We start from the raw sequence: 12,963 nt of genomic DNA on the forward strand, positions 1-12,963 counted from the left end.
TTGGGCGGACATTTCGGGCACCTGAGCAAAAGCATTCTTTATACCAGACCTGTACAGCATGCACACAAAAAGTGTGTAACTTTTAACTTTAATGTGCTATTTATATTTGATTTGACCCTTGATGTAACTAAATGATGTACATTTTAGGTTACCTGAGAAAACATTTTACTGTACAATACACTGCAGTTCAAAAGTTTGGATCAATAAAGTTTTTTAAAGAAGTTTCTTATGCTCATCAAGGCTGTATCTATTTGATAAAAATACTAAAAAATATTGTGAAATATTATTGCAGTTTAAAATAAATGTTTTCTATTTTAATATACTTTAAAATGTAATTAATTCCTGTGAAGCAAAGCAGTATTTTCAGTGTCATATGATCCTTTAGAAATCATTCTAATATGCTGATTTTTAATCAATGTTGGAAACATTTGTACCGCTTTTTTTTTTTTTTTTAAAGTTAAAAAGAACAGTGTTTAGTCAAAATAGAGATTTTGTTACAATATAAACTATTCAAAATTTTGGGGTCAGAAATTTTTTTCTTTCTTTTTTAAAGATACTTTAAAAAAGTTTAAAGAAAGTTAAATAAACTTTATTCAGCAAGGATGTGTTAAATGGATAAAATTGATAGTAAATACTTCTATTGTTAGAAAATATTTATATTTTGAATAAATGCTGTTCTTTTAAACTTTTTATTGATCAAAGAATCAAAGAAAAAAGAAACACAGGTTACAAATAAATATGAAGCAGCACAACAGTTTCAACACTGATAATAAATCAGCATATTAGAATGATTTCTGAAGGATCATGGGACACTGAAGACTGGAGTAATGATGCTGAAAATTCAGCTTTGATCACAGGAATAAATACTATTTAAAAGTATAGGTATTAAAATAGGAAACCAATATTAGAAATTGCAATAATATTTCACCTTATCACTGTTTTTTTCTGTATTTTTGAAATAAATACAGCCTTGATGAGCAAGAGACTCAAAAGTCAAAGACTCAAAAACAAGGACAATTATTTATCAGGTTTATAATATAGCCCTAACATAATATATTATCAAAACAAACTATTTAAACTGATAGAATAGAATAGAATAGAATAGAATAGAATATAATAGAAACTGAAGCAAAACTTAAGCTGAGATCTGTAAGTTAAATGTTAAAAAAACGTGAACATATGAATTCTTCTATAGCTGTCTAAACATTGTTATGAAGTATAGTTTGTACAATACATTTGTGTGTGAATTTACGTGTCTTTGTTACCGTTCTTTGCCCATTCTCTGCTATTTCCAGCACTTAATCAAGCCACTCTTCTTTAATACAGAAGGACGTTTTATTTCACATGTCATTGTGTTTACGTTGTCTCTCGTGTTGAGCGCACTTCAACCATTGAAGTATTCAGCTTCTACAGCGACTCATTTGGTGCATATCGTTCTCTTTCTATAAAACCGGTTCTAACTCTGTCGTGACATCAGCTCTATAGCGGTTTGCCCGAGCATTGCTATTCTTTCCCTTTCATTAGCTGCATTCAATCAAATGGCTTCCCAACTCATTTTTGTGTGCGCGAAGCACATTATTTATTTTCAGCAGCCGCGGTGGAAGAAGAGTGCGGTCGCGCACGCGCTCAGCTTAGAGGGAACACTGCGTGGGAACCCTGTATTTACGGTAGCCCATCGGGCAGGGCAGTGATACATTTTGGTAGCCCGACTGGAAAACACAATAGCCCCGGGACGTCGGGCTAGCGATTTTGCGAGCCCTGATATATAAAATAGAGCCAAGCCCGAGCCCACCGTGACCGACAAGCCATCGCCGAATGGAGCAACAGAGCTGAGGATCGCTGCGGAGCTGGAGCTGCAATTAACGTCAGACCAGGTGTGAGTGCTGGTGACAACGCCCTGCCACAAGGGGAAAAGCCGTGAATAGCGAGAGAGCGGAGAGAAGCTCCACCCACTGCACCATGGATGAGGGTGAGCTTATTGTGGATCTGGGAATATGGAACGCTGAAGGGGATCCTGATTGGATTTATGGGCCGACCTGCCCTCTCTCTTCCCTCCTTCGTCAGAGCCCTCTGTAAGTCCTGTTCCCACGTCTGGCCCAGGGAGGGCCTCAGTTCCCGAGTTCAGCCCGGAGAGGGCTGCTGTTCCCGCGTCATGTCCCTGCAATGCGTTCTCAGGTACCAAAATGTGGTACCGAATGTTTTAATGTGAATCGGTACTCGGTAGTACAGACGCAATTCGGTATGTACCCTTAAAAGTACCGAGTTCAGTTCCCAACCCTAACTCACCCTCCTGCTCCTGCTTCCTCCAACGCTGTGAGCCCCTCTGCTCACCCTCAGCCCACCATCTGTTCGGGGTGAGCACTGCGGGTCTGCCAGTCTCCATCGTCGGCGTGGCTGGAGAACCCCTTGAGTCCCGGACTCTGCCTCAGCCCGTCGACCCAGCAGCTCCACCATGGCTTTTAACTCCATCATGTCCGCCATGGCCCATCAGTCCACTGGCTCCACTGGACTCCCTGGTCCCTCTGGCTCTGCCTATGTTTGTCGTGGACCATCCGTCGCCTCAGGACTCGACTCCTCTGGCTGCACCTCGTCCCTCCGTCCCTCTGGGTCCATCAGGCTCCTCCTTCCCTTCAGCTCCACCTTGGTCCTCTGTCGTTCCAGCTCCACCATGGCCTTCCGGATCCATGCCTCTACCTCATTCGCCTGAGCCACCTGTTCCGCCGTGGTCCTCCGGATCCTGCTCGTTACCCTGGCGATGAGCTCTCCGTCTCTGGCTCCTCCACCACCTGCTCCGCCACCGTCGATCAGCCCCTTGAGTCGTCAGCCCTTCCTCCACCATGGCTCCTCCCTCCATCGGCTCCACTGTGGTTCGCTGTTATGGCTGTGGCCTGGGTCCTGCTTGGCTCCTCCTGCTCCAAGTCCCTCCGGTCTCTTCCCTTGATCCTTCCTCTGTCTGATCCGCCCTGGCTTCTCCATCATGGACTCTGTCTGCAAGAGGTGAGCGCGTTCGTTTATCTATAACAAAAAAGCATCGGACGCATTTGTTAAAACAATAAGATATATTTATCAAAATCTATGTCGTACTTTTTAAAAAAGTTTGAGTTTATAACATATACAAAGTTAAATATAGAATTGTTTTATCTTACCGTGATGTGAAATAAAAATATCAGAGCGTTAAAACAATAGTATAAGATACTTGTAAAAATCTTGTAACATTACAATTTAAAACTAGTTGTCACAACACAACGGTAGAAAAGTTAAACAAATGTGTATCTTATGGCGATCGTTAAAACACCAGCATAAGATACTTGTCGAAATCTATCTTGTAGTCTATCATTAGCTACACTGACAGAAAGTCAAACAAAAATGAAAAGCCCTGACCATCCGTCAGATAACCTCTCACTTCTGTGTCAAACTGAGAATGAACTCACGAGCGCTGCGGTCAGGCCACACCTACATCACCGCCCCTAACGCTGTAAGGAGAGACCAGCGTGAAGATTTAAAAGAATTAAACAAAGTAACGTTTTTAAGTTATTTTTAATAAATCTTTAACATTTCTTAGTTAATGAAACCATTCAGTATTCATCTTAAAACTCTTCACTTTAAAGGTTACACAAGTTTTCTTCTAAACAAACGCCCACAGGAAAAATGTTGTTTGTTTAGTCTTATTTTATTTAAGTGCCATAAGTCCTTTTTTTACCCTTTGATTTTTGTGAAGCTTAAGACTTATATCGCACTATATAACCCAGACATTTTTCGTTTTAAAAATTAGGTTACACAAGTTTTCTTTTAAACATTCACCTCTAACCCACAGGAAAATGTTGTTTTATTTTATTTTAGTTTAGTTATTCACGCTTATGATCTTTTATTTACTCTTTGATTTGTCAATCTTAAAACTTCTAGTGTGATATGCCAGTTAAAATGCACGTGCGAGAACAAACTGAAATGAAAGCAAATGTTTTGGATTTTCATACGTAATTAGACGCCTAAACGTTTTTTACAACATCTTACGAAATGTAAATATTTGTCTCACGCAGAGCGACGAAATGAGAACGGTCGCTGCGCGTCTGGCCGTATGATCAGTGAAACGTCCTTATCTGATCAAGAAGGCCGTTGTAAAATATCTAAGTTTCTGGGATTCGACTCATTTGCAATCTAATGAGTTTTTGAGGGGATCTGGCGTCGTAAACTTTGTTAGAACGTTAGGTAAAAAGTTCATTGATCAAAACAGAACATCTTTCAAAGATGTTTGGCGATCAAAGGACAAAAATGCAAAATGGTTGATCTAGTTGTCAAACTGTCAAGCATATTTTCTACACATTTCTATTAGACTTTTTATAAATTTGCCATGAATGGTTCAAGTGAATCTTGACTTTCACTAATGAAGAGAATATAGATCAACCAATGACAAACCAGTTCTCTGAAATAGCTCAAAGGTACATCTCATGAACCTTAGGTTGTAAAGCATATATAGAAAGAGGACAACACAAGACTTACAAATTCTGATAGTGGACTTTCTAATTTGTATTTTCGTCTTTGTGCACATATTTCTTTTTCTTTTCTATTCACAATGACGTTGTAATGTTTTTTTGTTTTTTTTTGTCAGATCACTAGTAAAAGTGTAACTGTGAATCATATCCAGTCTTTTTCAATCAATATCCCACATACAGTAATGTGTACATTTGTACTTTTGAAAGGATATATGACATACATAAGAAGTACAGCCTTCTGTATTTCAGTACAGTAACCGTCATCCAAACTGTTCCCATAGTTTACATCAGGTAATACTAACAGAGTGCACTGTTATATTGACAACATGACAAAGCATTTTTCCTATCTTGTTTGTGAACAATGACACAAGTACATCAAGCATGCAAGATGATTTTACCCCCGCTGCCTGTCCAGGGCCAGTATAGCCTGTGATGTTGAAGAGGTTCTTAGGCCTGTCCCAGACCAAAGACGGGATACTGGGGCAGAATAATTATTTTTGTTGTTTGCTGTATTGTACTGTACTCTACATTACTTTAAATTGAGGAATCAAACATTTGGGGAGTACCACAAGCAACACTTATTACCGGTTTTTGTAGTATTGTTTTTAATTTATCTCATCAGTGTGTAAAACTCTGCTGTAGTGTGTGTGTTTTTGACTGTTTGTGTGTCATGTCTGAGAGCAAAGTTTGGTTTTTCAGCACGATTGAATTGTTTTGAGTGGATAGCTTAATTTTGACCTGAATATAGGAAGTTTGGGGAATTGAATTAGAAGTTATGGATTTGTGTTTACTGTTGGGGCATAGTTTCAAGAAATGTGTTTAAGCAATCGAGAAAAACTGTAATTCACCAGAACTTAAACAGTCTATAAATACAGTGAAAATGATATCTCTTAAATCCTTCCAAAAAGTTCTATAAAATTCAAATGGCAAGCCATCAGGGCCAGGACTTTTATTTAAAGGAGTTTTAGATAAAATACAATCTAAATCTTCTAAAGTTATGGGATTTTCACAACTATTGAAACTGTGGGAAGATATTTTAGGTATAAACGGATAAACTCTATCAAAAAATAATTCACATCCACAATCATTGAAGGATGAGGAGTAAAGGTTTTGATAAAAGTTAGAAATGTATGAATGTATAATTTTGCTGTCAGAAGTAAGGGTGTTATTTACGAAAAGATTTAGGATTTTTTTGAGAGACCACGATTTTTCTCCAAATTAAAAAATAATTGGAATTTTTTTCACCATATTCAAGCCATTTGGCTCTTGATCTTATAAAGGCTCCTCTTGCTCTTTCTATGTAGAGTTTATCAAGATTCTCTTGTAAAGCATGAAGATTTTTTAATTCCTCTTCACTAAGCAGTGTTTTTTTGAGAAGGTCATTAATTTTACCTAATGTATTTTTATGAATTTGTACTCTCTTTTTAGCCTGTTCTTTTCCATATTTAATTGAATAACTTCTACACTCTTTTTTTAATAGCTCCCATTTGAATGATGTAGATATATCAGTAAATTTTGTATTGCCACAATATACGGGTCTTGCTCTAAAAAAGAACAATTCAATTTCCAATACCCTGAATTTCTATTTTTTGTCTTCTTGGCATTTGAAAGGAGCAAAGAGATTCCAGCATGATCTGTTAAAGGAGCCGGAGAGATTTCACAAGAGTAGATGAATGGAGATAGACAATCTGAAATCAACCACAGGTCAATTCGAGACTTTTTAGACATATCAGATTTGAACCAGGTGAATGAATCAAGTGAAGAAGGGTGAAGGAACCTAAAAGGATCCAACAGTGATAAATTATAACAAAAATCAGTAATGATAGGGTTATAATATGACCAGTGGTCCTTGAGGGAAACCTGTCAATATTGTTATTAGGAGCCTCATTGAAATCACCACCCATAATCAAAAAAGCTGATGGGAATTTACCTTTTAACTGTGAGATCTTATATGAGGGCTCTTGCAATAGGGCTTTATTTGCAGCAGAATTATTGTAACCATACACATTTCCTAATATAAACAAAGTATCATCAAACTCTGTTACAGTTACAATCCATCTACCCTCAATGGAAAAATGAGATTCCAGAATATTCCCTTTAACATTTCTTTCAAAAAGAATAGCAACACCACCAGAATGATTAGTATAATGACTGAAAAGGACTTTGCCCCCCCACTGAATTTGCCAAAATCTTTCATCTGTGTTACTTGAGTATGTTTCTTGAATAAAGTAAATATACTTTTTTAAAGAATGACAAAATAAAAATAAGGCTTTTCTCTTTGTAATATCTCGAATCCCTCGAACATTAATTGAAAAAAAGACAACGAAAACATTAATGTAACTGCTTATCAAAAGAATAGAATGGTCTGTTAAACAAGTGCAAAATCTTAACATAACCGGCATTCATCGATGGTGATGTCTATGGTGCGTAAATATAGACTACCATTATTAACTTTACCCCTCCTCATTTATTGTTTAAACCCTTGTTTGTTTTTAGTGGACAACCCACTAATTAAAACTAAAGTGAAACTAACTGAAAAATTAATAACTCTGCTTCAACATTCACATAACAAAAATGTATTTTTATAGAACGTTTTATAGAGGAGCGTTTCCTCCACCAGAGGCCATAGCTTGTCTCTTGCATCTTTGACATATTGTGTCAAATCCTCAGTATTTTAATGTTCTTTTGTTTGAGAACCTCGTCGATCCAAATACAGTCACGTGTCGTGCGCGCCAAGAATTGCACAATGATACGGTGTGGTTGTGAGGAACCGAAACCCTTTTTTGGTCTAGGACCCAAGCGATGAGCAACATCCACAGAATTTTGCAGAGTATCCGCAGTGGCAGGAGAGGTGCGTGATAGAAGATCAATTACCGTCATCTTGACATTCTCGTCGTCCTGTTCCGGAATTCCAGAAATTTTCAAATTCCAGCGCCTTTGATAGGATTCAAGTTCATTCACCCTGTTTCACAGCATCTTATTCTCCGCAGTTATCGTTGATAATTTCTCCTCCGTCGTATCCATTCTGTCGTTTATCCCACTCACTTGTTCTTTGATTTCTTTCACAGCGCTCTCTACAGACATTCATTTCTCAAGAAATGACTGTTGTGTTCCTCCGATTTTGTTGATTGCAGCTAGAAGGGTCTTGTTAGAGACCGTATCAGGTGTTTCCACTCTTATTGCTTTTTTGCTGGACTGTTCACCGGAGTCTCTCCTGACTGTTCTCCAGGCTCGAAGGTGGATTGTTTCATATAATTGTGGATCCGTTTAATTCTTTCCCCCTCAATTTCCATTGACGTGGGTTTCTGTAGATTCTCCCTCGAGTTTCCGACACTTGCCTTCACCTTTCTATCCGAGAAAGTATCTCAACAGTGATCACGATCAATTCGACTGAACTTTAAGTTCTCATCAATAAAGTCACAAAATCAATAGGGGAGTGGGTACTTCCTTTTTTTTTTTTTTTTTTTTTCTCTCGATTTAGCAAGACATTAATAAGAAAGTCTTTCAGCACCTACAAGTGTAAATTTTAGTAACCGAGAGCTAAATTTTGCACAAAAAAAACTATGTCTCTCACAACACGACTTTCCTCGGTGCCATCTTGGAAGGTTATATAGGTTATATAGTGCGGCAGAAGTCTTAAGCTTGACAAAAATCAAAGGGTAAATAAAGGACTTATGGCACTTAAATAAAATAAGACAAAACAAACAACATTTTTCCTGTGGCAGTTTGTTTAGAAGAAAACTTGTGTAACCTTTAAAGTGAAGAGTTTTAAGATGAATACTGAATGGTTTCATTAATTAAGAAACGCTAAAGATTTATTAAAAATAACTTAAAAACGTTACTTTGTTTAATTCTTTTAAATCTTCACGCTGGTCTCGGGGCGGTGGTGGTTTAACGATCACCGTAAGATACACATTTGTTTAACTTTTCTACCGTTGTGACAACTAGTTTTCAATTGTAATGTTACAAGATTTTTACAAGTATCTTATACTATTGTTTTAACGGTCTGATATTTTTATTTCACATCACGGTAAGATAAAACAATTCTATATTATTTAACTTCGTATCTGTTATAATCTCAAACTTTTTTAAAAAGTACGACATAGATTTTGATAAATATATCTTATTGTTTTAACTAAAGCATCTGATGCTTTTTTGTTATAGATAAATGAACGCACTCACCTCTTCTTCTTTTTAACTTTGTCAAACTAACTAGTTTTAAATTCTAATGATAGAAAAAAAACTGACGAATTAACATGTCAATGCTTTTTTGTTTTATTTTCTAAGTTTTTCCTAAAACTGTTTTAACAACACTAGCACGTCTTGACTTGTTGGGAAAAACAGTCGTTGTACATTTTACGTACATGTTTGATCTTTTTTCTTGATATGAATGAACACTTTAATAAAAACTTCCCTTCCCTTCCCTTATCCCATTTAACACAATTTCACCATTTCAAGTTTAAACAACATAACATTGGCCCCACACACATTGCCATAAATTCCTTAAGATCACTGGGGTGGATGAAACAGATGGCCACTTAGATGGGTGGGGGTGTACAAAACAGGTGTCCAGTTATGGGAGGGGGGTGGTATTTTTAAGAGGGGCAATAAATCAAATTTTGGACACATAGTACACTACTTCCTCTCTTCAATACACAACAGTAGTCTAATTTGTTGGATAAAAAAATTCTCATATTGAAAAAAAAAAAGTTCCAGGTCAAGTTGGTTGAGCAAATGTCTTAATCTAAAATATGAGAGAGAGGTTATTATAATTTGTTGGTTATTTTTGGTCACTGCAGAATTCTCCTAATCACATTTGTGTTATTTCAGTTTGGTAACACATTAATATAGGGACCAATTCTCACTATTAACTGCTTATTAGCATGCCTATTATTAACATATTGGCTATTTATTAGTACTTATTGTCACGGTGCTCTGGGGACGAAGGAGCGAGGACATGAGGAGTTCTTCAGAATACAATATATTTTAATAACAATCAACAAGGAACACAGGAAGACATATAACAGCAGACAAAGAACAAAGGGAGAGCACAGGACTTATAAAGACAGGGAAATCTAATGAGCAAATGAGATGAATAGTACAAGACAGGTGATATGAATGAACGAAGATTAACTAATGAATGAACACAGGAAACTGACCAAATAAGGAAAACCAGGAAACAAAACGGGAACATACATGTGACAGATCGGGTGGGCGCCGATTGGGGACATAGAGGAGGCCTCCAGGGCAGATCAGGCAGACTCGGGAGGCCATGGTGGGTCAGGGGATTCAGGAGGCCATGGCGGGTCAGGGGACTCAGGAGGCCATGAAACACGAAACCGGGGTTGTGTTAGAAAGCTCGCGGGGCGAGTGGAAGCACTGTATGTTAGCAAGGGTCCCGTCTCGCCGATTAACGGGGAGTGTGAGCCTGCTGCTGAATATGTGGGCGACACGGACGTGCGTATGTGTGAAGTGTTGAGAGCGAGCCGTGGCTGCGGGGTTCGACACCTTCCACAAGGGCGTGAACATCGCCAGATACACAGGGAAGCTGCCAGCCCGGCTCTATTAATCGTTTCATGGCCGAGCGTGAAGCCGCTATTGCTGGAGGAGGAGAAAAAGGCTCTTTTTGTGAGGGTGTCACAGACTTTATTGCATTCTGAACATACACAACACAAATGTTCTCGTAGTCGCCTGCAACCGCTAAGGGGACTTCGTGAGAACATCTCGGGCGCTTCGTAGCGGGCCCACTGCTCTGCGCCCTCCTCCTCTGTATCTCCCTGTCAGAAACGATGCTTCTGCTTCGACGGAGGAGTTCCTGTCTTCTTTGTGGCTTTAAGTGCAAAATCCGTCGCTGCGCGAAGATCCTTAAACGCCTCGGGATCTGCCCCACCCTCTTCCAGGGATTTCAGGAGCTGTGTCTGAAAAACCTGGAGCACTGCCATCGTGTGGAGCGCCGAGACCGCTTCTCCCAAGGCGGCATACGCTTTGTCCGCGACATGTGCGGTCTGGGCTTCCGCTCCGTCGACTCTGGTGAAAATCTCCGGCCCGCCAGCGTGATTGCGAGCCGATTGGGATGCAGCCCACACCTTAGCAACCTCGTCGTGCAGGTCCGGGAGGAACGGGGCTTGCTTTCTCTGCGCGGCAGCTTGGCGGCCCGAGTGAAGGAACCACGAATCCAGCTTGCTCTTAGTCGGGTCGTCAGTGGACTCTCACTCTAGACCGAGATTGCTCACGGCCTTGGTGAGAATCCTAACGAGTCATCCTGGAATGCGGCATGTCCCTAAACTTCAGAGCGCTCCTCTGAAATGTGGCCCCAGTCCTTCTCGGACACCGTTAGGGACAACGCCTCATCGTCCCCCTCTGCACCGAACAAGATAATCTCTGAAGTGCCAGGGGCGGGCCGAAGACTCTCTTCCGCAAAGCACACCGGAGAGCGGGGGGGGTGAATCGCGCCTTTCTGCGTGGTCGCCCACGTGAGGCTGTCGTCCCACCAGCGGCTCATTGGCAGCGGTGGGATGTTGCAGAGGGAAATCACCGAGGGCAACACTTCTCCAGGCCCTAAGCGAGGAGTTCTCAGTGTGGGCAGCTCGACCCGTTGAGTGCTGCCTCCGCATGGGCAAGACCCAGGCACAGGATGCAGAACTCGTGAGTGTCCGGGGCCTCGATGGGACGAACACAGCATGCAAATGTTGGACATGCTGGAACGTCTTGGCTGGCATTGGCCAGTGAGAGTTGCAGCTTCACTGGCGTTGTGCAATAAGATTTCAGGTAGGTTAGGAAGGAAGGTCCCCAAGGCGTTTACGCCGTGTAGAGAGACCGCTCTTGAGAGGGAACCAGGAAACAATACGGGAACATACATGTGACCCTTTTAAAGCACATATTCTGCATGACCATATTCTACATCCCTAATCTAGCCCAACAACTACCTTACTAACTATTAAAACTAGGAGAAAACTAGGAGTTTATTAAGGCAAAAGTCATAGTTAGTGGCTTGTTAATAGCGAGAATTGGACCTTATAATAAAGTGCTATCCATATTGTTAACAACTTTATAATGTTTTAAATTATGTGGAAATAGTAATGTTAAAGAATGAGTAAAGTAATTCTGCAGGGTACTAGAATAATTAATTTTTTTTTTTTAGTTCAGTTTAACTCTTTTCCCACCACTGACAGAATATGGTTATACAGTAGAGGGCGCTATTAGACATCTTCTGAAAGAGTACTGAATCTCCGGATCAAAACACAGATGAAGAAGAAGCAGAAACAAGTGATCGCATATGTAAGCAGATGCATACGTAAAATAACATGATTAAACGTTAAACATCATATAAAACTGCCCAGCGTTAGCAAATGAAATGTTGACCCAGGAAGTAGTATAGGATTGTGTAAGATTTGGGGCAGGTTTTGGAAGCGATCTACTCCATCTATGCTTTGATGTTTGATCTGAATCCCTTTCGGGCTTAATCTGAAAAAATGCAAATTTTTTTTTTTTAATGAAACTTACCCACAACTTACCAAATGCATTAAAGGGATAGTTCACCCAAAAATGATTTTATTACTCACCACCACGTCGTTCCAAACCCATAAGACTAATGAAGTTATTGAAGACTAATTAAGATATGTTTGATGAAATCTGAGAGCTTTCTGACCCTGCATAGACAGCAACGCAACTGCCCAGGCCCAGAAAAGTCCATGGGACATCGAAGACTGTCCCGGAAGAGAAGAAATCGTTGAATAAAGTTAATTTTGTTTTCTTTGCACACGAAAAGTATTCTCATAGCTTCATAAGATTAAGGTTGAATCACTGATGTCACATGGACAATTTTAACAATGTCCTTACTACCTTTCTGGGCCTTGAACATGGTAGTTGCGTTGATGTCTATGGAGGGCCAGAAAAGTCTTGGATTCCATATTAAGAAATATCTTAATTTAAGTTCTGAAGATGAACGAAGGTCTTATGGGTTTGGAATGAAAGGAGGGTGAATAATAAATGACATAATTTTTGATGAACTGTAAGCTAGAATAAAACTTTTTTTGTGTATTTTCTGTTGACACTGGTTGTTCAGATATTAATACATTTTGTGAAAATGATCAATAATGTTGGTGGTGGCTGGCAACCTTTTTTTTAAATGCTGTCAGGGAAAGAGTTAAACTTGACTGAAGACATTCAGAAACTTGCTGTTTATCCTAAAATGTAATGGAAACATTACAGGAACGCCTTCTCATGAGCCTGCTGCCCAGAAATGTTGCCATGGAGATGAAGGAGGACTTCCTGAAGCCACCAGAAAGAATCTTCCATAAGATATACATCCAACGACATGACAACGTCAGGTACAGAAAGAACAAGAGAGAGTGTGTTTCAACAATCAAGCCATTCATGTTGAAAACCCACACTTATTCCATGAATGAAAGATGAGAGCACTACACATAGTTTTTTTCCAGACTAGACAGACAGTGTCAGTTCCATTGTACTT

At 39.5% G+C, this 12,963-nt stretch overlaps 1 protein-coding gene across 1 annotated transcript in view; it reads left to right on the top strand.

The window, feature by feature from the left end:
* Positions 1-12,963, top strand: part of LOC306880611 (adenylate cyclase type 1-like) — a gene marked incomplete at its 5' end in the record, with an annotated part of 58,073 nt that overhangs the window by 12,431 nt on the left and 32,679 nt on the right. The window contains one exon of the mRNA XM_079434243.1: positions 12,702-12,820. Within this exon, the coding sequence (XP_079290369.1) occupies positions 12,702-12,820 (119 nt within the window). The remainder of the gene's footprint in view (positions 1-12,701; positions 12,821-12,963) is intronic.

The sequence above is a fragment of the Barbus barbus genome, assembly GCF_936440315.1.
Source record: "Barbus barbus genome assembly, chromosome: 14".
NCBI lineage: Eukaryota > Metazoa > Chordata > Actinopteri > Cypriniformes > Cyprinidae > Barbus > Barbus barbus.